The sequence below is a fragment of the Neolamprologus brichardi genome, chromosome 13 (assembly GCF_056152115.1).
Source record: "Neolamprologus brichardi isolate AB-2024 chromosome 13, ASM5615211v1, whole genome shotgun sequence".
NCBI lineage: Eukaryota > Metazoa > Chordata > Actinopteri > Cichliformes > Cichlidae > Neolamprologus > Neolamprologus brichardi.
This window is the reverse complement of record NC_142116.1, coordinates 22620739-22647664: the sequence shown is the minus strand read 5'-3', so window position 1 is coordinate 22647664 and position 26926 is coordinate 22620739. Positions and strand designations below refer to the sequence as shown.

At 41.5% G+C, this 26926-nt stretch overlaps 1 protein-coding gene across 6 annotated transcripts; it reads left to right on the top strand.

Annotated features, from left to right (window-relative positions):
- mymx (myomixer) lies at positions 1-26926 on the top strand. Of its 6 annotated transcripts, none has more exons than XM_035915253.2 (34): positions 1-629; positions 1159-1248; positions 2479-2622; positions 5201-5347; positions 5822-6013; positions 6946-7029; positions 7249-7367; positions 7470-7584; positions 7666-7743; positions 7845-7960; positions 8996-9158; positions 12582-12727; positions 12816-12912; positions 13233-13382; positions 13636-13785; positions 14275-14531; positions 15590-15725; positions 16329-16523; positions 17006-17158; positions 18032-18249; positions 18581-18764; positions 18849-19004; positions 19190-19546; positions 19803-19922; positions 21669-23609; positions 24035-24169; positions 24281-24355; positions 24436-24522; positions 24628-24719; positions 24823-24908; positions 24988-25051; positions 25139-25353; positions 25791-25937; positions 26041-26926. In XM_035915253.2, exons 1-34 carry the CDS (start codon positions 138-140, stop codon positions 26304-26306), a joined length of 7167 nt encoding a protein of 2388 aa, XP_035771146.2. In that variant the 5' UTR covers positions 1-137; the 3' UTR covers positions 26307-26926. The 6 variants fall into 6 exon arrangements, with proteins under 6 accessions (XP_035771146.2, XP_035771148.2, XP_035771147.2 ...); XM_035915255.2 differs by having other exon boundaries at positions 6943-7029; positions 9041-9158; XM_035915254.2 differs by having other exon boundaries at positions 6943-7029; positions 12819-12912.

The window sequence follows — 26926 nt, the reverse complement described above, 5'->3', positions numbered from 1 at the left end:
TTGACTGCTGAACTGAGACTGGACAACTGTTTAGTCAGGAGAGCGCACAAAGGGATGAAACAGACTTTTTTTTCAGAGCTCATTTGGACCTAAGCAATTTTGGGTTTTTTTGTTTTTTTCTTATTGGGACACTAGTCATGTCTGAGAGCATTGTGAGGAAGGTGCAGCCCTTTACCATTGGGACAAGGCTGTCAGCTCCTGCTGTGGCAAAATGTCAGGATTTTACACAGAGTTATCTGCCCGGCGAGACTCTGGATAACTGTGTGCTGCAGCACAATCTGAACTCGCTCTACCTCAGTGGATCACAGGTGTGTGCGCATGGACCCTGTCTCGTCTCGCCGATTGTCAAGCAGGTAGCCCCCGTGAAACACAACCAAGACCGGATGGCAGCGGAGGACCAGCTGAACCAGAACGTTGCCTCTGCCTCTGCTGTCTCCAGATCAATAAAGAAGATCACAATCTCTGGGAACAAAGACAGACCAGAGAACAAGATGACAGCAGAGCCTACAATTACACGGTGCACATCTGAAAACAACAATAACAACAACAACATCAGCAGCACATCAGAAGTACATCTGCCAAGGATAGTGGGTGTGAGCTGTGAGAATAAGCCCACTTCTCAATTTAAGGTACAAGACTGCATGCACACATAGAATTATAACAATAAAGAAAAAAAAAAAGACTCAAAAAATATGGCAGTGCATTAAAACAGTTGTTAAGGTAAAAAAAAAAGTCTAAATATAGATAAATATTGTTTGTCAAATATATGTGTAGCATACCTTTAGTTACATAAAGGATATTTGATAAATTGGCTATTTTAATGAGTTTCAAAATAATTAACCTTAAACTTGAAGAGGCCAGTTTTCCAACACTGTTCTGCTTTAATTATAGCATTTCCAGTAGAATATGGAAATGATCTAAACATGATCTTTTAAAAACATAAAGTTATTAAAGAAATGGCTGTTAATCGAAGATATGTTTGTTTTACTAGCTCCAACCGAAAAGGCCTGTTGGAATTAGTCACACGCACGTGCGCTTTCACACCGTGTAAAACGTTAATTACCAGCGTTCATTTTTGACTAGCTTTTTTTATTTTTTACCATTCATTATTGACATTTCTCGTCCCTCCCGGTTGCATATTTTATCCTAATATTTTAGGTTTTACTCAAAAAAGAGAGCAGCGATGAATTTCAGCCCATGCAGGGACAAACCAGACCGAAAACGAACAGAGAGAAATCCCTACAACAGGTAAGATGCAAGCTAACTGATACAATTTATGTCAAATAGTTAGCATTATTTAAAAGACATGTTTTAGAGTAAAAGAAGTGGTAAAATCCAGGAATTTTGAGGCTAAAATATTTTGTTATTACTTACTGTGCTACTGTGAGCAGCTGTCTTTAGTGTTTTATTTAGACTAAAGGAAAGCTAGCCCTTGTTGGGGGTTTCTTTATAGCCAGCTGCTTTTATATTATAAATTTAAAGCGAAGTGACACAGGGGTGGAAAACCAGTTCTAGGAACAGTGTGATTTGGTTGAATGCTACCCAGAATACTCGTTGTTTCCTCTTGATTTTGCTGTCGTGTATTTAAGACACGTTATACAGAACAAATAAACACAAAGTATATTTGTAGGATGTTGTGTAAAGCTAGTGGGCTGCTGGATTTGGCCGGTTCCAAGCTGAAGTCATTGCGTCTTGCGGATGAAGGCTGTGTTAACAGCAGAGCTTGCAGAGGCAGGGCCCACTGGAAAACATGAAGTCAGGAGTAGATGTTAACAAAAGAAAAGGCTAGCTGAAGTACTTGTGGAGGCTGGTTGTAATAATACACAGACTGCCATGGCCTTAATTCCCCTTCAAGAACAAAACAAGGAGTAATTTTTCCACATAATTTCCTATTTTGTTACCACAACAATACTTTGAGTTTACTCTGCTCATGTATTATTCATCCACGTTGTCAAAATGTTCTTATTACAAGAGATAAAGTGGCTTTGGTGCCTGTACCTGTGCAGGTAATAATGAGCGAACATGATCTGTCAAGGCTTTAAAGATGACATGTTTACACATAAGCCTGAAAAACATTGGAGGATCTGCCTGTTCCTGCTTCCCTCTTGTGCCCAGATGTTTCCTGATTGGGGACCAGCAGGAATGCTTGTCCATTAGTGAACTTGTGCCAGTCGTGTTCATTTCATCCTACGTGGTGCTGACAGTAGGTTTTTGTTAAGAGAGACCTTGGGGCCAGTCTGCCATGTGTTTGTAATGTGCCTGGATGGCAAACATAGGTATAATCAACGTAAGCGGACACTTAGGCATCCTCTGATTGTGAAGTGATATTGCTGGAGAGCTGTGCCTCTTTCTTAAAGGTTTTTCAGAAGCAATCATCATCTGGTGTATGGTTTTATCTGTTTAAAAAAAAAAAGTTTACGTTGGAGACAAACTGCTCTTGTGTTTTCAACACTTTCTCTGTGTTGCGTGCTCACACAGATATCAGTACCTGAACCGCAGGAGGATGAGCCTCAGAGGAAAGAAAGCCATCCACGCACACCGATTGAAGGGTCGGCAGCTGTTACACCCCCAAGTGACTGCTTCACTCAGCGCAACTCACTCTTCAGCAAGGAAGTACTGCAGGTAACATGGGGAAGGCATACCAGCGTATTAGCATCAGTAGCTCCTCGTGGTATTTCAGTGGGTTTATCATTTATTTTTCACTCTTTGACATACAAGCTTTATTTTCCTGCTCTCCGTCTTTTCCTAATGTCTAATAAACAAGGAAAGATTTGAGGAGATACTTTTTCTATGGAGCTTCTCGTAAATTTGCAGCCTCTTATTTTACAGTTAATTAATCAGAATCTCTTTTAATCTATAAATGCTACAAAGACCACAAGCTACAGTGGGCTGATCCCAAAAGAAACATGTTATGCTGTTCAGTTAAAATCAGAAAGGAAATTGCCTGTTGTATGACCCTCCGAGGAGAACAAAATATGTACTGATTCTTATTTTGTCCCTAAGAACTGTATGAGCTGTGTTCGGCTGAGGGAAGAGAGGGAGGGGAAACCGCCACAAGCAATTATTTGGGGATGAGATCATTGTTTGGCTCCATCTCTTCACGCCTATTGCTCAGAGAGACTCAGCCAAGCAGCACAACTGGTTGTGTTATCTCACTGCTGCGTTTACCCCAGCACACACAAGGACATTTTTCAGCAAGTTCGGCTGAGGGACATTTTTGTCCAGCAGTTGGCTTTGCCATCAGACCTCTGTCGAGCAACCATCCAAGTGATAGGCGAGAAAAAAAAGAATTACATTTGAGTATGATGTATGTATGTGTTAAAAGCTTTGTAGCACATTAACAAGCTTACTAGACTCATTGGACACAGTGGAGGACGCTTTTGTATGTTCACGGTTTTTGACATTTGGCTTTATAAAAGTGGAAGTTTAGGTACCTGGGGACCTGCCTGTTTTACAGCGATTTGGTTGACTGCTATTGCTGATGAAAATGTATTATTATAGTATTACATTTCTGTCAAAGTGGAAGTGAGCCTTCCAGGGAGAGACTTTTAATGGCCCCCAATGGTTCAAGCTAGGGGAGCGGAGCGGGTCACAACATGGCGCAGCAGGACTTTGTGTAGAGCCATCTGTCTCCCAGGCTGCTCTGCAACATATCTTGCCTTTCACCATTTCATTTCCAAGATAGAGAAATAGAGAAACTTCAACCCCCACAATGTTCTCTGGGCCAAGTTGCATTACAAAAGAGGTAAAAAATGTGGCCCGTTAATAGATATTTTATAACTGTCAATCAACTGTCCTTGTTTTCTCTATAAATTCCAAAATCAGATTTCTTTCAACATTTTATATTTATTTTAAAATTTGTTATGTATTAACTGCAGTGTTTATTTATGTGGCCATATTTTTTTTTAAACTGCAGTCGTTCTATTCTTTGTGGCTAGACTAAGGCCCAACTGTATGATTTGAACAGACCATTGTTGTGCAGAGTGGACAGGAAGAAACAAGGGAATCATAGACTTCCTGTATGAGGTCATTATAATGCCATGGGAGCCAGTGTGAGAAGATAGGGGCAGGCCTGTTTTGTCAAGCTCTTTTCCTTCTGTTGAAACCAGAAATACGCCCGTTACCCTGGGGGCCTTGTAAAGTTAATGACCTGCTCCTCTGGGGAGCAGTGACATCATATTTTAATCTAGAGCAAAAAGCTGTTTGGTGGATGTGTCATGTGCAGTCTTGATGTTTCATTGATTTTAAAGTGGAGTTGCTACAGAGTTTATTATTCAATGTCAGTCGTACCGAATTCCTTGGGAAATAATGCTCTGATGTAATGTCAAGGTATAATGACTTATTTGTGTGTGTAACTGTCAGTTGACGTACACAAAAGCAGCGCTGTGAAAAAAAAGGAAAGTCCGGATCAGTCTGACAAGTAGAAGAACCTGAGCTGATTTATTAGTTTTTGTAACTTAGGCGCGCCACTGACTTCCATGCTGTGTTCTTTGCAGAAAACAAACACGTACTTTCCAACACTTTCTGATTTTGGCCACCTGGTTTGGCCTTCTCACTCCATACAGAAGGCTGCCAGAAAAGGCTGCTCTGCAAGACAAAGCCTTATGCAATGGAGACGAGGCCCTTGCCAAGAGAAACTTCTGCTCTGTATAACATGACACTGGAGAACAAAGAGCTGGTCTTGATGTGCTTGATGTGCTGTATGCTGTATTACAATAAGACGGGAAAAAAAATTCGGTCTTTGCTAGATATGTAAAATGATGACTGCTCTTGTCTAGTGTGCTTTCATCCAGATGATATCTCACAATCCAAGCTCTAGATGAGCTTAAGGTGTGAAATGACTCGCTGCAAAAGAAAAAAAATAGAATATACTGTTGGTCCAAATGTACAAATCAGTCTTCACCATTGATTTTCACATGTACAAGGAAGCATTGCGTCACTTTTATGGGCTTAAATGTGCACAATAGAGTTTGGTCCAAAATCAGTTTTTGTCATGTCTGTACTTTGTCACTGTCACAAAAAATCACCAAATTGTTGTGAAAATTTGGCCAAACAGCACTGAATATATGCTCCCTAAACCAGCATGAAGTGTGTAAAGCAGTCTTACACACTCTCAGATTCAGGTCAGCAAACATATTAGTGAATAACAATGTGAAGCATGACTGAGACATTTTTGCCTGTGTTTGTAATTTGGATGTAGGCTGAGGCGTGGATCAAAGGCAAGCTACAGGATTTGAAGGATGGATGTAATATTCAGTGCTGCCCCCTGGAGGATTGGGAAGACGCCTCACAATTGCTTCAGAGAGATCTTAAAGACTTTGAGAACACCCTGATTCAACTCAACCAGGTGGGAAAGTTATTCAAGATGAGACTGGACACTAACTGAAATATCACAGAGTTACCAAAACAAGCACATCTGAGCACCCTATGTCCAAAATTAAATGTTTATTTTAACTTTTTAACACATAATGGGCATCTGAATGTAACCATTAATCACTGCGTTTAGTGTTAAAAGAACCTGTCAAATCATATAACACATAACATAATGGTAGGCACTTCCAGGCAAGAGAAAAGCAGAACCTCAGTATTCCAGGCGACTCTGTCAAGCCAGTTTATACTTTCTCCCACAAGAGAAATGTTTGGAAATTGTGCATTGGTCATGATTAACATTGCTCGGCAGTCAGACAGGCCGGCAAGGGCAGAAGCAGAACTCTGAGAGTTTTCAGGAGTATATCCAAAACACGAATGACAGATGTGTTGCCTCTGCTCTGGGTGACAATTCAAATGAACAATGTCTTTGTGTTTCTGTGTGTTTTAAAAGATGGGTGAGCAGCTGATCTGTAAACTGAATCCCACATCTGATTTGGTAAAGAAGCAGCTCAGTCAGCTCAGGGACCAGTGGCAGACCCTCAAACAGATGGCTGCAAATCAGATGAGGGCCCTAGGAGGAGCCAAGAACCTGCAGGAATTCAACAAAAAGGTGGACAAGCTGGAGGCATGGATTAAAGAGAAGGTAAGGAACATATCAGTCTTTCTCTACTTTTATACTACATACAACTAAAATTTTCAATTCAGGAGGAAGGAGCCAACTTTAGTGGGTTACTGGGTAAAGTCAAAGCATTTTGTAATATTGGTTGTCTTTACGATGCACGTATTTCCTTCAAATTGTCTTATTTTCTTAAATTCAACACCAACAGGGTGAAATGTAATTTACGTTTTCTTACTTTTTTTCCTTTTGCAATGTTTTGTATTTCACTGTTAATTCCTGAACATGTTTCATTTTTCTTATCCTGTTCACATCATCTTTGTAATCTCCCTACATTTCTCTTTCCCCTTCGTATTTATCAAAGCAGACAATCCACATATTAAAAAACGGCAGTTAATAATGCTCTCCAACTTCAACAATTATGCCAAAACAGTTGGCCCAGAGGCAAATCTAAGTCTACAGGCAGCTCCAATCAACATTTGTCAAGATATTAGTCACAAAAACAGCACTTTCCAATACAGGAAATTAGCTCAGTATCCTGAAGACATCTCTGGTTTGTGTATGTTCACCGGTGTAAAACATCTGCCTGTCATTATCAAAAAGCAATCATCTAATTCATTTTAGGCCTATGTTTATCTCTCTGTTCATGTCCGTGTCTGGCACAAGGGAACTGATGATTGATAATGGACCTGTGGGATTGTAATGAAGGATGCTGGTTATGAAGTCTATAAAACATCCACCCTAGGAGATGTATTCTCCATTACGTTCCACTCATCCTTTCCTCTGTCCCTTAGTATCAAGTTCAAAGTTCCTCACTACATGCTGAAGGCTATTTCTGTTTAGCATCTTGCTTGGTAGCAGAGGTAATGTGGTTTAATGCTGGTGCCTCTGAAAAAAAATAATGGTTGGGTTCCTAACAAATGGGGGCTATAAACACTGACTTTTATGTGTGCCAGCAGGAAGAGGAACAGTGTCTGGTGAATGTCCTGGGGGAAAATGTTGACAAAATGCAGTTGACTAGAAGAATTTTAGATCTGAAACAGGTGAGCTACTACTAATAATTACCCGAACACTGATAAAAGTGTTATAAACAACATTCCTGTGGTAAAAATATATGCATTTCCATATGTTAATAGCTTCCGTTACAGTTTTGTAGAGGTTTTCCAGTAATTTATCTATGGCTGCCTGTAATTTGTCTCCATCAGTGTATGGTAAAGACAGCTGAGGTCATAGTTGGATTGTGTTCTCCTGTTCCCCTGCAGGATGAGCAGCTACACAGAAATCTCCATGAGGAAATCAACAACTTGGCACTGAAACTGGAGAAACAAGGGAAGACAGATAGCAAAAACATATCCAGCAGGAGGAAACACATCAATAAAATGTTTGTCACTTACATTTGACTGAAAAATTGCATGAAACACCTCCAATCTAAAGATTAATTGAAGACTGAGTTTCTCTATGCTGCTGTCTGCTGTTTGTGTAGGTGGCTGAAGATGCAGTCGCATCTGAAAAACTACCATGAAAATCTTCATCTGGCCCTGGAAGTGTCCTCATTTTACCAGCAGGCTGATAATATATTATTTGCTATAAACAGCATGGTAAAACTTCTTGAAAACCTAATTATATTATCATATATTAGATCTGAGAGGTTCTTCCACTCACAGTGTCCCTTCTTTTAGAGGAAAAACATGTCTGTATTGAAAGACGTGGACAGCTTTGGAGATAGAGAAATGCGTGAGATCGCCAGTCAGATCATGGTAAGCTGTGTCTTTTCACTTAAAGCAGCACTGCTTTGTCAGATCTTGAAAGTGTGTTGCAGAAGCCTTCTCTACCTAACCTGCAGGCCTGTGTGTGGTAGATGCTTGATGTGAGTGTATCCCAGCTGTCGAATCTCCGTCCCGCCCTGGCTGCCAGTGTCACACGGAAGCAGAGTGAGGTGAAGGATTGCTGGGTACTTCTTCAGAAGCTTTTCAGGTACGCCAACAGGCCAAGGATACCCTAACAACTTTGGTGGCCTTAAATATGGGGATCATTTCACTCAATAATTGGTCCTTTACAACTACCCAGTGAGTTGGAACTTTGTTTTTTCTGTCATTACCCTACTGTTACTGACGTCAGACGTATGCACTGGGAGAACCAAACAGTTTTCCAAATGAAAATGAGCTCTGCCCGAAGAGTTTTCTCTTCATTCTGATTATCCGTGTCTAATTTTGGTTTAAATCTGTGAAAAATTACAAGCAAAGAAAAAGTCTGCCGTATGTGTCTGTTGACCAGTTAGCACACAGATTATCATTTACCTCTCAGTTTAGAATATGAAGTTTTCTGTGCTGATTTGGAATTTGGAGAGGTGTACAACATGAATAATGTATTGGCAAAACTGCAAGTTGGAGACGTGGTTTGTTCACCTCTTACTATTAAAATCCTGATGTCATCTGAAACAGTCTGCTAAATCTGAGTAGAACTTCTTTACAAGCATATTTGGTTGTTTTTTTATAGAATGTGTAAAATACATTTATTGTTACTGTAACTACAAGCACTATGTAGCCAGACTTTTTTTTTCTTTTTATTAACCATCCAGACTTTTGCATCCTTAGACTGATTAGGGTGCTAGAAGCTGTATCAAATTAATGACTACAACCAAAATAATTGTTATATTGTTTCAAGTTCCCAATTTTTGTATCAGAAGGCATTTAGGTTAAACAGATGGATTACTCCGTTTGGTGAAATAATCATGATAATAATGATTATAATTCTAATATTGCAAAATTTGTAAATTGTGCGAGTCAGAGCTTCTGATATCCATGTGCAAAAACTTTCTCATGTTAGTAGCCTATCTTTAGATCCAAATATTACATCATGCCGTCTCTTATCAGCTGCTTTTCAAGACTATTTTAATCAAACAACACAAACACTGGCATGAAACTTCAGAGCCATAATTGGAAAGAATCGCTGGCCTCTGAAGTCCTGCTGTCAGTACTACAGTAACCTCCTGGTCTGCTCACCCTGCAGGAGTGACAAGACCACGCTCTCTCTCTCTGGCTCCACTTTCACCAGGGAAGATTCTGACCTCCTGACACTGGCCCAAGAACCCCAGTGCAACATGGGAATGGAGGCAAATTGTATCATGGGAAAGGAGGTGAAGGAGGAGAAGAATCATCTGAAAGGCTGTGCTGTAAGTAGCTTTTGTATTTCACTGTAATACTGGAGAAACCACATTGTGGTTCCCAAGTAGGAGAGAACAACTCCATCAGTGCTGGCAAAAGATGACACCAGCCCCATTCAGTCCTACAAAATCTGTGGCCTCAGAAAGTGACGCACTTCGTCCTTTGGTTTGGAAACTGCCTGATATACAGCTAAAGCACAGTTTTCCAAAATAGAATTTGACAGATGTGCTGTAAAGCAGTGGCTTCTACTCTTGGCACCCAAAATACTGTTTTCCATCTTCCCTCTACTTAATTATATCATCGGATGTCCCAGTTTTGGAGAATTCCGTGATAAGATGGTTTGCAAAAATACCAATTTTGTGCTTAAATCAGTGCTATAGGGAAAAAAGCAATATGTAACTGTGTTTTCTATTTTTTGCCAATCACCTTCTGTATCATCTAACAAGAACCCCAGTCTTCAAATGTTGCAAATATGCCCTGTAGGAGACACAGGAAGAGCTTTTAGAGGTGTTATTTGTGCTGGCACAAGAATTACATAAGTTTCCATGAAAAATGTCAAGCCTCGACTGCACAACATGGTTGAACAGTGCGCCAGAGCAAATAAGCCTTTCCCTCCAAAATTTCACTTCATGGTAGAAAAATATCTTGGCTTTCAACCATTCTAACAAAAGTACAGTCATTGAATTAATACTATATTAACAGAGGGTCCATAGTTCAGTCCAGGGTGAATATTCTAGAGAGTATGTTTATTCCTTGGACTTGACATTCCTTGTCTTGGAGGCCTACAGGAATTTTATTGAACTCGCGGGTCCTCCTATAGTTACCGCACTGCCCATAAACCTGACAGAAAGTCTGATTATCCAGAAATGTAAGTGTGGTTAAAACCAGTAATTATGTGAATATTTAGTCTTTAAACTTAGCGCATTACATTTCTTTGATTACAGTGGCTGTTTGAGTTTAGCCTAGAGCAAAGCTGTTCTTGTATCGCTGACCTTGAGCACTTCTGATCCCTGCTGGGCCCATGTCCTAACTTTGTCAAGCCAGAAAGTACAGATGCTTGAGAAAGCAAACTTCATTCTTTCCATTCTTCTCATGTTACTATTTCAGTAAATTTCTCTACTCGTGTTTTCTCGCATCTCACCATCTGTGACAGGAGCCCATCAGGGCAGCAAACCTGACTCAGTTGTTCCTGTACAAACACTGATCTTGTTGCCATGGCATTCAGGACGACCTTGAGTAAATGGTTAGAATGGTCTTTATTGCACTAGGAGTTAGTAGTTGCCTGGGTACACCGACTATGGGAGCTTTACTTGTCACTGTTTTATGGAAGGGTTAAAAAGACACTCTATGCAAAAGCCTGGAGCCTTAAAGGCCAAACGCAGCGCTAAGCCCAAGCACAGGTACCTGTTAAAACAGTAAAAGTAATTTGTCACATAGTTTCACAGCACCCTAGTGTATGGAATTGAGCCCATTACTTTTAAGGGTGCAATGACGCAGTTACATGGATCTTTAGGTTAATAGTGACTTTGAGTTATTTGCACATTTGCTGGTAGACAGCATTGTCAGCGCATTTGCATATGTGTTCATGTGCACATACACACTGTATTTATTCTCTCTGTTGCAATAATTCAGTCAATTAGCTGTAAAGGTTTTAGTGTCTGTACGTGCTTCAATATATGCATCCATGTCTGTGTTAGCCGTATATAGCCTCTTGTTTCTGAAGGTAAACATGGCTATCGTCTGTTTCTCTGGCTAATTGTAGCCAGATGCTACTGCTGGAGACCAGATGGGTCTGCTGCTAAGTGATAGTTCTTGGCTGACATCATAGCACACTACAGAAAGACACACAGGGTGAGAGGAGATCAGTAGAAAAGGGATAGGAAGGAAGAGTGAACAGTATGCTGAAATGGTAAATGATTGGATAAGACGGTAAAGCACAGAATACCATTAAATATGACATACCAAATTGTTAAACGGCTATTTTTTCTGTAGCTGATATTCTGCCAAAGTGAAACGACACGACATGTTTACAGTGGAGTGCCCTGCAAAAATGAAAGACAGAAGCAAATGCCTGTCTACGGAGGAGACCTTAGCAATGATTATAAATTCTTTGACACGAGGTTTTTAGCTCTACAGCTTTAGCACATAAATGGGCCTATAATTTGCCTCTATGAAACTCAGCCTGGCCTATAAAATGACTGGCATGTTGGTAAATGATGTTAGACCCCTACAATTTACTGCACTTTGCATAATTTTGGAGGCGACACTTTTCTTTGCTCCCTGCCTCACTTTTTCTATAAGCCCAGTCAGAAAATAATATGATTAAATTAAGGGCCCTCCATAAAACACTGTTATAAATGGATTTTTTGTATAATTACTATGGCACATTGCCAAGTGCTTCCATAACTTTATAATTTCATATTCAGTATATATCATCTGGTTTAGTTAAGAGAAGCAATCAAAAACTTACATGTATAGCACTGTATAGTTAGAAACAGCACCAACATCAAGAAGTAATTACCGAATAAAGCAATAAAAAACAGCCTAAAACACTTGAATTAAATATTTGTATACATACATATACCTAATTATGAAAACATCAGTTTAAAAGAAAAGATGTTGTTGTAGTACACAGCTGCTCGCAGCAGGATGAAGAAGATAAAAGACCTGCACTCAGGATAGCCCAATGTAGCAGTCCAGATACTTGTGGCTCTCATTGGAAACTCTTCAGTAGAGCCCTTTGGCCAACCTTTAAAATACTCATATGGTTGTAAAAGTAGCTTAGTGGCTGTTGACGTCTTTAATATATTTCTGCCCATAGACAAGGTTGATCGCTGTGGCATTGACCTTTCTAAAAACTCCAGAGTTCTCAACAGAGTCGGGGTGGATGACCATGGAAATCACTGTCTAAAGCTGAAACAACACTGCTGCTTTAAATGGGAGCAGGGGCATGGGAGTTTGAGGGTTATATTTCTATCTACAATGGCTCTTTTTATGATCAGAGTGGTTTAACATATGTTAGTAACGTTGTGCTCATTCATTTTGTAATTTCACATTTTTAAACCTTTCTTGCCATCTTTAGTATTGAAAAAGTTTGATGCTGTCAAAAAGAAATAGCTTCTACTCTGAGACTGGTCTGGGCTGTTTCACTAAAAATAGTGAACCTTTGTGAGTATGTTTTGTGTCATTTACAGGAGAAACTCCGGGCAGCTGTCCATGTTGTCCAGCGTCCAGCCACATTGTAACATTCATATTAGTACTGAGCTACAGCAACGCCTCATTGTCTAGTGACTGTTCACAGCATGAAATCCTCTTTTCTGAGACGTTTAATCATCCTGTCAGCATTAATTCAGCAAAGGCCAAGCATTACTCACACGCCATGTTGCTGATCTTTTGGATTTTCCTACAGACATTTACTCCTTTGTCCACAGAGTACTGCTGACGGTGGGAGTGGTAGACGAACACAGAGCTGCCAAAGCCAGGAGCAGCAATCAGTGAACCACACCTCTTTACCAATGAGAGACAGCCCTGTCTGCACTGATGATGCTATCGTCGGAAATCAATTGAAGGGGGAAAGGTGACGTTTCTGCCTGGCTTCTCTCGCCATCTTACATAATGAAAGGTCTTTATGTAAGTCATAATTGGAGTCTATGTTTTCTTTGCAGCAGGAAGCCCAGAACAGAACCCAAGATTGCCACCCCCTCTCCAGGCCACCCACAGCTTCACATACAGCTTCAGAGGTTCACTGTGTCTGCTGACAAGGTGACTACTTCCCCTGCCAGTCACACCCACTATTCTCCCGACAATAGAAATCAATTTGCAAAACTGTTTCCATGCTCCACACATACAAATAAAAGTAAAAAAAACAGGTTAGCTGGCAGTAAGGACTGTGCCTTCAACATCAGAAGTGATTGCTGTTAGTTGTCAGCATAGCATTTGTATTCCGCAATATGGCCATGTATTTTTGCATTAACTCATATTTATCACTTAGAAGTTGTTTATGTGGTTTCCTGTAGCCTCAGCAGCTAAATCATATGTGTAAACTGTTCCTCATTACTGTCTTTGCTTTTTTTCCATCTCAGACTTTGTCATGGCTCAAAGACAACGTGTCCATGGCTACACAGGTGTGTTCAATAGCCAGTTTTGAGGGTCTGGAAGCAGCAAAGAGGTGTCAGCAAACCGTTGAGCAGGAAATCCTTAACAACCGAGCCAGGATAGAGGTGGTCAAAAAGGTAAACTGAAGCACACTGTCACATTCACAGTTTCTCTTAAAATAAAGCACTGAATGAATTCCTTTAAAAAAATCTCCCCACATTTTGCAACTTAGGTTTCTTGGCAGGTCTGGTTTATTAATCAATGAGCTGACATCATGTCTGAGACAACTTTACTTACCCAAAGCTTTAGATTAGTCTATAGTTACAATATAAAATTCACTTCACTTCTTATTCATAATTTTCTCTCATCACTTCAATGAACCTTCCTTAGGAGGGCCACGGGCTGGTCCGGGCACAGCACCCGGGAAGCGCAAAGATCGAGGAGTTCCTTGGCCAGCTGGAAGTCCTGTGGGAAGAACTGAGGAAGAGACACCAAAGGAATGCTGTCTTTCTCCAGGCCTCAGAAGAGCTGGGTTTTAGGGTAACATTCTTTTTTAAAGAAAAGAAAATAGTTCACAGGCTGTTCTCTCTTCTCTGTTGAAATTTATGATTATGACAAATTATCCTGGATCCTTTTTATCCCTACTAAAAGCTTTCTGTTCAGCCACATCCTGAGCTGTATGCATGCACTCATGGTTAGAAACTTGTTTACTTTATCACCTTAATTGGCTGAGTTGTTGAGATGTAGTCACAACATTTTATGAAGGCTAATCCAAGGAATATAAAATGTGCTCAGATATAATTTGATTATGACTTGGAAAGAGGCTGCAAATCCAGATTGATGACCTAGTTGGAAACCATGAGTCATGTAAGTCTTAGCAACTACTTCCACATATTATTGTTGTCTTTGTACAGTGTTTTTGGTAGTTTAAACTGTGCATTAAATCACCTTGAAATTAAAGCAGGAAAACTTCTATAACATGAGACATAAATTGCACTCCCCTAACCTCTCCATGTCTGTTCTGTACAGGTTGTAAAAGTGCTCCAGGCCCTTGGCAGCTTGGAGGCCTGGCTGGAGTCTGTGGAGCTTTCCATGAAGGAATCTGTCTTAGCCGGTGACCCCGAAACAATGAGCATGGCTGAGAGGGAAAGCCGTTTGCTGGAGAAAGAGGTGGCATCCCGCAGCCTGGAACTCAGTGCTCTGAGGCAGGAGGTGGACCGCCTTCATAGTCACAGCCACCCACGTACACGAGGGCTACCGGCACGCATGGAGGAGGTGGAGAAAAAGTATGTTAGAAGGATAGGTCAAGGGTAGCGCTTTGATATTTGTCATCATGGAAAGTTCATGTTATGGATCTGAGCAATGAGACTGGTGGTTTTTCTCATCACTGTGGTCAGGAAATAAAGGAAGTCAGTGTTTCCAAGAGGTCACAGGTTTGGGCTTGCCATGTTTGTAATCCAACATGGAAGAGTTTGTTCATAAAGCTCCCCAGTTCTTATTTAAGACAAACAGTTTCACCCCATAAACCACAAATATATATATAAATATATCCATAGATTTTTCTCTAAGTTGGCAAAAATATCTCTCCATGTGCTCATCATTTCACAGCCAAAGTTTATTCATTTGGGATTCATGCAGCACTTAGTGAGGTCTACCCCAGAGTTTTGACATGCACTTCACCCACAGCTTGTCAGTGTGTGTCAGAGTCACCCATTTCGTGTTTGCAAGATGACGCCTCTCTTTTTGGTTGGCCCTTGAAAGACAGGTTGTTGCCATCGACTCTCACTAAAACTTATGATGCTGGCTGGTTTACCCAACATACCTATGTCTATAAACAGAAGTTCAGACTCTGTAAAGAACACCAAGCTGACCAAAGAAAATACAGATGTGGAAAGGTCTCAGTTTAAGTGTTTCCAGGGTGGGGGTGTTAGATGGGGCAGGGATGGCCACTTGTGTAGTCTGAGGTCCTGTTGATGCAGGAGGCTCTCGCTAAGCAGCTGAAAGACACTTGTTATGATGTCATTATTTAACAGTGCACACAAGCAATGTAAGGGTCATTTATTCTGGAAAAATACCCTTTCAAAAAGATCCCTTTACCATTTCCTATATAAACTCTGCACAGTGGAGGTACCTCAGTGCACTAAAGTACAGGATATGTTTATGTGACACATGATATATGATAACATAAGCAGTGCTCTAGCACGGTACGAGTCACCTAGTAAGATGCTTGCGGTCTCTGTAATGTGGTTCTGCTGAAGGATGCAAGGTTGTATATGTGGATGTGGTTTACCATTTAGGTGTAGCTTTTGGTTATAATATCCCTGCTGGTGTTTGTGTTTCCCAGGTACCACCGTGTCCAGAGTGCCCTGACCCAGCAGAGCTCTGAGCTGCAGGACACGCGCATGCTGACTGAGTTCCTGGAACGTGTGGAGCTGGAGGAAAGCCAGGATCTCAGTGGCAGTCAGTACAGATTAGGGCAGGTAGGTAAATTTTGCAATAGTGGCATTCAAAGTATAAGCTTGTAAAAAGTTTCAATAAAAGAAAAATATTGTTGTGCATGTGTAGCCAGTTTTAGCATTACAGTACGCTGGTTCTTAAATATACTTTTCTACTCTATCTGAGCACTCAAAGCACTTTACACAAATTCCCTCATTCACTCATTCGCACAGCACTTTTTTCTAAGCTCTTTCTATGTAGGTGCTTTTATCTAACATTCATACACATTCAAACTCTGAGGGATTTATTGGAGACCAACAGACTGGAGCAGACGGGGATCAAACCACCAACCTTCCCATTAGTATGTGACCTGCTCCACCACCTGAGTTACAGCCACACTGCAAACACAATATAAATCCATTTTATGAACTCTACAACAGCTTTAAACTAAAAGCAGTCCTTATCAAAACTGTTGACAGTGTTCTATGAATTAATCAAAATAATATAGTATAAGAATTTTTAGATTAAATTATAAATTCAGGAGTGGCAGTATTGCAATGCACTACTACTTTTTCTCATTCACATTACTACCATTTTAATTCAGTTGAACTTGGCAAATGAATAGTAACTCTTTGTGTACCTAACAGCCTCTCCACAGTGAAAATTCCCCAGCTCCTACTTTGCTGACACTTCAGAACAGCGGCAGTGGTGAGCCTCTGTTAGAAACCATGGGAGACCCCGTGGAAGAGCTACGAGAGGCTGTAGAGATGCTGAATGACACAGTGAGAGAAAGAGGTCGGTCACAAAGCCACGACCAGGCTATCCAGGAGCTGATGAGCAAGGTAAGAAGATGAGATTATATATATATATATATATATCACACACACACTGATCACATATAGTCTGTTCAGAAAATGCATGTACACGAGTGCTGCAGTGGCTCAGATTTACTGTTTGATGTAGTATTAACATATAACAATATTAGAAGGTGCTGAATGGGTTTTAAAGTCCCCCATCTCTAATAGAGTTGCATCTGGTTTCCTTTTTCCTGTAGCTGTGCACATTAATAGGCCCAAGACAGGCCACCACTCCCCCTCACATGTGTGTTTTTGTGTTATTTCAATTTACTCTTGGTTTAAGAAAAAGGAAAAAAAAGAGTACACATTTTAAAAAAGCACATACGCAGATGGCTGGAGGGGAATCCATGACACCATTTTAAACTAATTTGCAATGTGGCTCTCATTGGAAAACAAATAATGTACACTGAAGTATAATGACTTAATAACATCCTATGAGTACTCATGATGACTTGGTGCATCGCCAGCATGCCAGCCTGGCAGTGCGTGTGGAGGAGTGCGTGTGCTTCAGCAAGGATCTGAGCCTGGACATCCTGGAGAAGGAGACAGACATGGCCATCCAGTGTGAGCCAGATCGCTGTGGCCTAGAGGCTCTGCGGGAGGAGCAGGACCACCTGGAGGTGAGAGAAAGATGCAGGCACATGTTGTGATTATGCTGTAAACATCTGAAATGATTCATTTCTGGTAATGCAGTCCAGTATTCCATTACACTGATGTTGGATTATGGACAATTTGCCCAGTGTATTTAAAAAAAGGGAAGTCCCCCCCACCCCAACCCTGACTGTCTTATACCTCCAACACATTGTTCCACAGTCTGTTTCCTGTTGTGACATATTTTTTCACAACAACAACAAAAAAAAGCCTGCCTTTTCTCCTTTGTGCCATGAGCAAGCAACATAGAGCAAGCAAAAGTTTGTTATTCCCGTGGGATATTTATTTGTGCTTGCATGAGTCACTGTTGTGTTAGCTCTCAAAGTGTATGTGTGTGTTTATGAGCAAATCTGGTAGGGTGTGTATGAGTGTCCACGGTTCACAGGGTTGGAGATGTGAAGTTGGGGATGGTAAAGTTCTGTGTGAGTCATTTTCTGGGCAGTGTTATGTTTATCACACGCACACACAGCTGTCTGTACTTGATACCTTTGAAAAGCAGAAATGACCTAATCTCCCAAACTGAAATAACTGTGCCGTCAGCAGACAAGCATCTACAACTCAGTGTTTTTGTGGCTTACTGTAGCTGAGAAACGTTATGAAGTAGTGGTCCCAGAGAACCCTCAACACTATTAATTACTGCCTCGTCAAAAGGAGGAAAAAAAAATTCCGATTGCAAGCTAGCTATAGCGTGGCAGCCCATATGTAGACCATATGGGCCTCTAACTGAATAATGTGCATTAAGCTATGGAGATGAGGTCATAGTCAGAGATACAATTGGTACAGGCTGTTTGAGTGAGTGGATTTGATGGGAGATGATAGATTCTTACTGTGATTCTCCACAGATTGACTACGAAATCATCAGGGAGGAGGTAAAGGAGTTGCAGAACCAGGCTTCTCGACTGAAGGATCTGTGCCCAGAGAGAGTGCACGTACTAGATGCAAAAATTCAGGCTACACTGCAGGCCTGGAACGAGCTGGGAAAGAGCGTGATAGAGAACAAATCACGTCTGAAAGAGTTTGCGCAGCTCCAGGACTTCTTCAGGAGCTACCTCGCCATGATGTAAGCAGGGCGTGAGGATGTTGTGACCCTTTTCTGGGCCTCAAGTTATTTTGTAATCAACTTTTGTGAGAACATCTGCCCCTTACAACATCTATCAAGGAAAGAACAGGATGTTCTCATTGTCAAGCACAGGTCCCTGGGGAAGTGTATAATTTAAGATGTGCTGAGAAGGTCAGAGCAAGTTTCCTGGGCTGAGTGTGACAGGGCAATGAATGTCTGTCCTATCAGGGAGAGCCTGGTCATTCTCATGCTTTGTGAATGTATGGTTTTTCTCACAGCCCTGTTGCTTGTCTCCTCCACTACCTCCCACCCCAACCTGATCTCTAAATAGCTCATGGACAGAAGACACCAGGTCATGCATTTTCTCAGATACCACCTTGCATTTTGGGAAAGATGGGCAGACATCACTGGTTGCAGAGCTGGATATGCAAATTGAGCAAAAGTTTGAGGAGTTTGATGAGCTGGCCGCCACAGGCAAAAATCTTTTAGACAAGGAGCACCACCTCACACAAATGGTGAGCAGGGTTTCACACGTGACTTTCTTTGAATATATTTTTGTTTTTATTTGGTTCTACTTTACGAACTCTAATGTCTTACAGGTAAGAGAGCGTATGGAGGAACTGAGGAGTATGCTCGGGTGGATCTTGGTACACTGGAGGGCTCAAAAGCAACAGTGGCTCCACAAGAAGAGCAGACAGGAGCCTTCACAGGACAACATTTACTTTGAGGCGACAATGGGCCCACCATCAACAGAGGTAAATAAGCAGAGGGACACTTACTGTAGAGACAGAATGAGTGAATGAAGGCTGGGGAGAACAATATAGCACCAGTGCATGTATGTTTTTGACAAGTGGAAATTGTAATATAAAATGACAAATATTTGTAGTTCAAAGTGTTTCTAAACCATTGTGTTTTTATGTTCTCTTTCCATGATACATAGAATTCAGCTCCTGAGCCAGAGCCCTTCCATTCTCATCAATCCCCAGTTGTCACCCCTACTGAAGACACAACAAAGGCAAGAAATAGCCAGCCATTGTGTTTGGTGCCCAGTCATGCTGAGAAACATAAAGAGGAGCCATCAGAAGATGGGTATGAGATCATGAACAGCATTGGACCCCAGGATGATCCTCCTAAAGCCAACGTGCTGGTGCTTAAAGAGGGCAGCAGCCCTCCTGTAGGGGGAACAGTCAACCTCATCCTTAGCTTTGGTAACACAGGGGACAGCCAGGTTCAGGTACTTGACCTGCCTGCTGGGACAAAAGAGGTAGTGGAGGAGACCTCTGAGGCTGTCCACAGGGTGAGAGATGCACTCATCATTTCACACTATAAGCAGCTACACAGTAATATGGGACGTCACTATTAATGCCCACATTCACTTCTCTCCCAGAAGCACTGAAACAGATGATATTTGTTACTGTTCCTGAAGGTTAATGCAGTAACACGCATTCCCTGAAACCACACTGCATGGGATCTCCCTTCTTGACTGTCTTGCTGTTCATTCCCCTCTCTCCTTTGGCCTTCACATCTTCCTTTTTCCCCGTTTTCTCCCTCAGCCCACTGTGCCTCAATCTTCTGCCTATAAAAACTTTTGGAGGCGCTGCCAGGGGCTTTTGGAAAATACTTTGGGTAGTTTAAAGCGAAAGAGAAAGATTTATCGGCAGAGTGCAAATGAGGTAAACTGCGCGGTGTGAACTGGCATTGCATGCTGCATCTCGAAGTGTACTGGGACTGCATGCCGTGTGTAGCTCTTTTCTTAAGGCAGCATGCTCTACTAATCTGTTACAAGACACAGCCAGTCTGCAGCTTCCCTGGCTTGTTTCCTTCGCTGTAAGTGAGACATAAGAGTAACGGGAAATAAGTCAGGCCGAGGTGCTATCATATTCATACTGACACCATCTCCAAAGTCGCTGTGGCTGGAAAATTTATAGTTAACATGAGAAAAGTGAGAAAAGAAAACAAACTGTTTTACTATTAAAACTCAGAGTTTCCCCACTTAACTAGAGTCGTAAATGAAAATCTAAAACCAAATAAATTCTGTTTTTAATGTAGTCCTTTCTGTTATGATTTTTAATGGGATGTGAAAAGAAAGGTGCTACTTTTACAATCCATTTGTAAAAATATAAACGTAATGAATAAAGTGATCTACCTGACATTCAATAAGTGAACAATAATGTTCTGTTTTCAGGAAAAAAATATTGTATTTACGTAACCTTTATAATTTACTTTAATGCTTGCAATAGATTTATAACAATACACCCCAAACCACAAGTTGTACAAAATCTGTGTATAAAAAGTTTTTCAGTTGATTTACTTTTCTTGGGAATTTACACCAAAAATAAACTGTTATCTTTGCAGTATTCACTACCATATTTAAAGCAGTTTTGCTCTCCATCATGCATTCCAGCCTTAAAAGCAAGAGGAATGATCTCAGTAATCTTGATGCACTGAAAACAAATCTGTGTATTTTGGCAAGTCTGTCTTTGCAGTAATCTGTCAGCAGTCATCGTGCCTTTTCAGCTCATCTTGTATAAACTCAGATGAATTGTTAAGTTCCCACCAGAAAATCACACAATAAAACCTGAGCTTTTTCTTACTGTTAAACTTTTCTTTGGGCCACAACTTGTTAAATGAGCCAGGATTTAAAACTGAAAAGATTTGCTGACAGAGAAAGAATGAGGGTGATGAGTAGGAAGAGCACAATCAGTCTTCTACCTACAGTGAACGTTGACAGAAGCTCTCTCTTCTTTGCTGTCATTTCACTACAAGCCTGATGTAAACCTGGTCGTGTTTGACTGCGCAGCTGTGCTAAAGTTGTTTGAAAGCAGTGACCTCATCCTCTCTTCCTATGAAAATCGTGCTCCAAAATGACTCGCAGCATGAGTGCTCTCTCAAGTGCCAGCAGAGGTTCAGTCATTAGACAGAGAACTGTTGCTGAACTTCGAAGAAAAGCCCCCAGACTGCACACCATGATTTATAGTCTGGGGTTTCCACAGAAACAAGAGATTAGTCACAGAGTTGAAAGGTCAAGACATTACAGCTGCGTATGACGGCATGTGAAGCCACATATGATTCTGATTAAGTCCTGTAAGTGTGCAGTTGCAATAATGTTCATGTTCTTTGTCCTCACATCTAATGTTTTTGTCTTTGATAATTTTTTAATACATTTACATTGTTGTGTCAGATTCATGCATTCCTGAATCCGTTGTATTCTTGGATGTGTGCGATCATTGTCTTAGTCAATTTTGCTCTCATGTCATCGTCCATCTGTAACACATAAAACAGCTCTTGTTCTCACAGAGGGCTGCAAGGCTTCAGCCTGCAGCACGCATGAGTCTATGGTTAACCATTTTTAGTACAGTAATCTCACTAATATGAGAGCTTCCACACATACCTAATATACTTTTTTCTCTTTTTAATAGGTAAGTACCTACTTGCATGTCAAGGATAACAACCTGGCTGCGGCCCCTGTGTATGAGAGCATCACCTTGCCCCGCCAAAAAAGCCGCTCCACAGCCTCAGCCTCCCCGACTTTCTTGCCATCCTCCTCTTTGCCATCCTCCTCAGCACCTGCACTTCAGGGAACCAACGTAACTTTCCACAACACGACAGGGAACGGAGGCAGCTCCATCTTCAGCAGCATCAAGAGAATGGGCAAGAAGCGGAAGAGGAAGAGAGACGCGCGTAGGCACACTATCCAGAAAATCATGGGAGTTGAGGAGCAAACAGATGGGATGCCTCATTGTACCTCTGAGACAATCACATACGACACACATACATGGCCACTGAAGGAACGTCGAAGGAAGAAGAAGAATGGGGATGGAGTAGAAGCCATTGCCTATATGAAGAATCCTTTGCTGAAGGACATTGATACAGAGTGTTCAGGGGAATACAGCATTACTCCATATGCTGTTTCAGCAGGACCCACCACTACACCCACAGCAGGTCAGGTGAAAAGCCACTGCAGGTTCCTCTCCTTGGGTTCTGTATTGAGTTTTGATCTACCTAAAGATATGACTCTCATCCCCAGCATTCAGGACATCATTACTATTGCCCCTCCAGAATCAAAAAAAGTAGCCGGGACTGATCCAGACCCTCACTCGCACAAACAAACATTCCTGAGCTCTTTCAGACAGACTAGACCCACTCCCACTGTCATGCACGACACTTCAGCTGAAAGCAGCTTTGCTGAGACACAGCTATCTACATCTCTTGGGAAACATCTTCCTGGTGTGGACAGCGGTTTACAACCTCCACCTTCTCCTTCTGTGGAGGAAGATGAGGATCAGACTGTACAATGTAATGATTTATCTAAAACCCAGGTGGCTCTTTGTGAGGAGGAAAAACAGGAGTGGGACAAAACATTGTCAGAGATTAAAACCAGCACAGCTGAGAAGGATGGGACTGTCCAGCCTTCACAGTTGCATATTTATGTGAACCAAACCTCCACCTCCACTACAGCTATACATAAACACGAGTGCCTTAGTGTTCATACACTCATTAGAGACCTAAATGGACACCAGTACCACAAATGTGCAAGACCCCACAGTTTTCATGAAGAGAGTCCTGGACTTCAGTCAAGCCAAGCTTCCTTCATGAGAGTCAATCTGAAGTCAACAAAGAGTGTTCGACAGGACTCTGTGGACTCTGGCATCTCCACCTCCAGCAGTCTCAAGCTTTGCAAAGATGATGCTCCACGTTCTGATAGCATGCAGCCTAAAGGAGTGGTGAGGAAGCTTATATCTCTTGAAGTGGGAGGTACAGAGTGCACTAAAATAAGAGAAAATGATTCAACAGGTCCACCTTCCCGCTCAGCAGTGATAGAAACAGAGCCTGTCCACCTTGATCACCAGCAGTTTGAGGAAGAGGAGGAAGAGCTAGAGGACATCTGGAACCAGACTACTAACTACAGGCAGAGCATTTGCTCAGACATCATGTACCAGCCCAATGAGGAAGAGTCCTTACCTTTAGACAAAGCCAAAGAGACACCTTCAGATACAACTCCGACTGTGCTCTACAGAAACCTTGTCACTGCCTCGGCACCCAACCTTCTTGTGGCTGAATTCAAACTGCCCACCCACATTCAGAACCTGCTGGGTTATGACAAGGGCCAGAGTCCCAAAGATCACCTTCCTCCACTGTCTATAGGAGACAGAAGGTCCTGGGCAGCTTTTCCTAACAGGGAGCCAGCCAGCAAAACTTCAGTGACAGTGAACGAGACTGCTTCAGATCCAGTGAAGCTACCTGATGTAGGGGACAATCAGAGATACATTTATCAGTACAAAGAGGATGAGGAGGAGGAAGAGGAGGTAGAGAAGGCAAAGGTGGGGGCGGAGGCAGACGAGCACACAGGTTGCTTGAAGGTGAGGTCAGGGTGTGATGATCCCACATGACTGAGATTATACTGAAATTACAAAAATAATTTTTTCTCACACATTGTGGTGGGTGGTCAGACAGACAAGTGTGTCAACAGTTTTTAACGGAATAGATTTAATTACTTTTTCATTATGTAAAAGAAAAGACAAAAACAAATGAATTCAAAGCCAAAGTAAATCAAAGCAGAAGTATATGCAGTTCTAGAGACTTAGTGCTAGGCAGGATAGTAGATTTTATGGTAGTAGATGTAGTAGAAACATGGCATATACTTTATATACTTTCGTATGTCAATATGGCTTGCACATTATGTGTAGTTACTGTGTGCATGTATACTGCTCTCACCCCAGTTGCATTGTAGGTATTCAAGGCAGTATAGCTACATTAAAAAGTTATATCTTCTCACCCTGAACAGGACCCGTCAGTGAGTCTTCTGTCAGTTCATATGGGTTTGGATGGGATCTGTCAGCAAAAGAAAGCCTCACAGAGCCAAGAGGACTTGGAGAAAGCTGAGGAGCATGTGGCCTCAGGGTGGCACTGTTTCACCTCAGTGAGTGTTACTGCAGTCTGTGTAGCTCTTAGTCAACTGGAAATCTGGGCTCTTCTATGAGTTTTCTTTTTTCATTGATTTTTTTTTTTTTATTAATTCACTTCCCTTCAGAGTGGAAAACCTGAGCTGCAGTCTATGGAGGGGATGCTTGAGAGGAAGCACAAGCTGCAGCTGGGAGGGAAGAAAGTAAGAAATGTTTAAGCCAGCACAGTCAGCAAATGTAAAGCGTGCAGTCAGCACTACACACTCTTATCTTATTTTCACAGGCAGCCTCCAGAGGTTGGAACTCCTACCACGCTGTCCTATATAGACACACCTTGTGCTTCTACCAGGATAGAAAGGAGACTCTGAGGGTAAGCCAAGAAATCACGACAAAAGGAGCCCAAGAGAAAAGTGAGGATTAATAATTGAAGTAAATAGAATGTGGTCACTGATGATTACACTGTGTTGTGCTGCAGAGTTCTGCATGTGGCCTGCCACTGAACCTCATGGGAGCAGAGTGTTTACCTTTCCCAGAATACACCAAAAAACCCAACTGCTTTCGATTAAGGTCAGATTGTAGCAACTGCTGTTTAATAGAAATATACTGATTTAAAGGCAGTGATGCCTTTCCAGCAGCTGGAACGGTAAAAATCATGTTTTCTGATCTTTAGGCTCCGTGATGGGTCTGAATATCTGCTTAATGCATCTTCACGCTTTATGATGAAGAAATGGATGATGAAAATACAAGCAAGCACAGGTAAACTAGTTATTTCACAGCTCACACTGAATTAATGTTCAGTATTATTAATCTAATTCATTTGTGTGTGTTTTTAAAGGTCAGACAGTGTGTAGGTCTTCAATATTAGGTGTCCCTTTTAATGAAGATCTCCCCAGTTCCTTGTAAGATGCTTTCAGATAATTTGAATTCCACAAAATCTTTGATATTAATTTCTGTAAAATAATAGCTTGCAATTCTTTTGTCCACAGAAAGCCCCCCTTCTGTTTTGGATGTCATGATCCAGACGGTTGCCACTGTTCCTCTCAACATGATGTCACCCAGCCGTTTCCCAGGCACAACCCACCGGGTACCACCCAGACCAAAGAAATTGTTCTCCTCACCAGAGAGTTGAATCACATGCCACAGAGTCACTTCAAGCGTTTGGATGAACATTTAATCTCATCCTCAGATGCGGGCTGCTGCGGTGAGAGCCTCTGCTGTGCAGACAAAAGCTGCATTTATCTGGGACCAGTTTAACAAATACCTCTGCCCCACTTTCGCACACGGCAATACAGAAGCAAAATAGACACCATTCTCCACCGCCGGCTTCTGGGCTGGTGGTTAGAGGATGCACTCTGTTATTATTGTTTTACGTACAATTTACATTTGATTTATTTTAAGTGCAATGATTTTATCAGCTAATGTAGTATAAAAGATGTAATTTCACGGCTTTGAATAACCAAAGAACTAGTGAAGGGTTGTTGCAGGTACAGTTGGTACCACTAGGGGGAGCTAAAGTATTGTCTACTTGCATATTAAAACAACATAACTAAGACTGGTGTTAGTACATTAAAGGGTTTTGCTTTTCCTCTCCTCTGTCACTTTAGTCCTACTTTTAATGTTCTCTCTGACCCCTCCTAGATGTTGATAAAGGCAGCTTAAAGCAGATGATGACTCACAGACTCTCTGGAGGCTTCAAAGACAACGCCTCTTCCTCTCCCCACTCCCCTTTATGCAGCGGTCAGGACTGGCTAAGTAGCAAGCGTCGCTCCCACTCCTTTACTTCATGTTAGTATGCAGCTAGTAAAATACATTTTAGCATTTATAATCTATAATATCTGTGTTATTTTTTTTTTGTCTTCTAATGTTTTCTGTTTGGTGTTTTTTGCAGCAACTTACCAAAAGATCAAACCCATGTTGCGCACCCCTGGAGGCAAAGGCCTGGAAACAGGCTCCAACTACTGTGTGACTCTGGTGGTGGGAGACAAGTCAACAGACAGCGCATCAGCAAGCAGAAGCTCTGAGCCTCCACTGCTGGCTTTGGCTGGGTGGGAGCAGGACAAATATCAGGACACAGCTCTGAGGAGCTACGTGAGCCTGCCGCGGCCACGCAACAAGTCTGTCTTCAAAAAGTTCTTTGGGAAAAGGGACCTCTGAGTTTATCGATGATGATTTATAGAGATTGAAAAAAATCGTTTCGAATGTGCAGTGCACATATTAAAAACAGTTACTACTGACCATATTTATGATTAAAAGACATACCACAGTTTTATTTTTGACGGATTTTATAGAAATCACTTAGCTGGCTTGAAAGTCCTTATAATAAATCATTTTTATGAGTGTTTATATTCTTTTTCGCTTTTCTTGTTCAAGCAAAAAGAAGAAAAGTGTATGTGTGCACTCTGTAGTTGCAGATTTGAATCTGTATTACTTCTTTTTGTTTGAGTAGTATTTCTCTTTTCTTGGTAATCTTTGTATAGAAACCCACCTGCTCAGCAGACGGTCTGTTTAGAATCCCAGTGGTATCATCTTGACCTGGTTATGACAAGTATTCACCATATCCTCAACTCACGATGCTCGTTGTACTATTACATCTTTACAGCTCCTCTGTTTCACATGTTTCATGTGTGTGCGCGTGTGTGTATGAGTTTGTATGTGTGCGTGTGGTGCACCAAAATAATTTACTTAACCACAGATCAGCAGTTTGATACTGCCGAGCTTGTTTGATACAGATACTAATGTAGCAGAGACTATTAATAATAAAACATAAAAAAAAA

Bases quoted from the DNA above. Each gene is read 5' to 3' on its own strand.
- mymx (XM_035915252.2), top strand. From the start codon at position 138: ATGTCTGAGAGCATTGTGAGGAAGGTGCAGCCCTTTACCATTGGGACA. The intron at 1,249-2,478 runs GTAAGATGCAAG...GTGCTCACACAG, and splicing joins GAGAGAAATCCCTACAACAG to ATATCAGTACCTGAACCGCA. The intron at 7,368-7,469 runs GTTTGTCACTTA...CTGTTTGTGTAG, and splicing joins AGGAAACACATCAATAAAAT to GTGGCTGAAGATGCAGTCGC.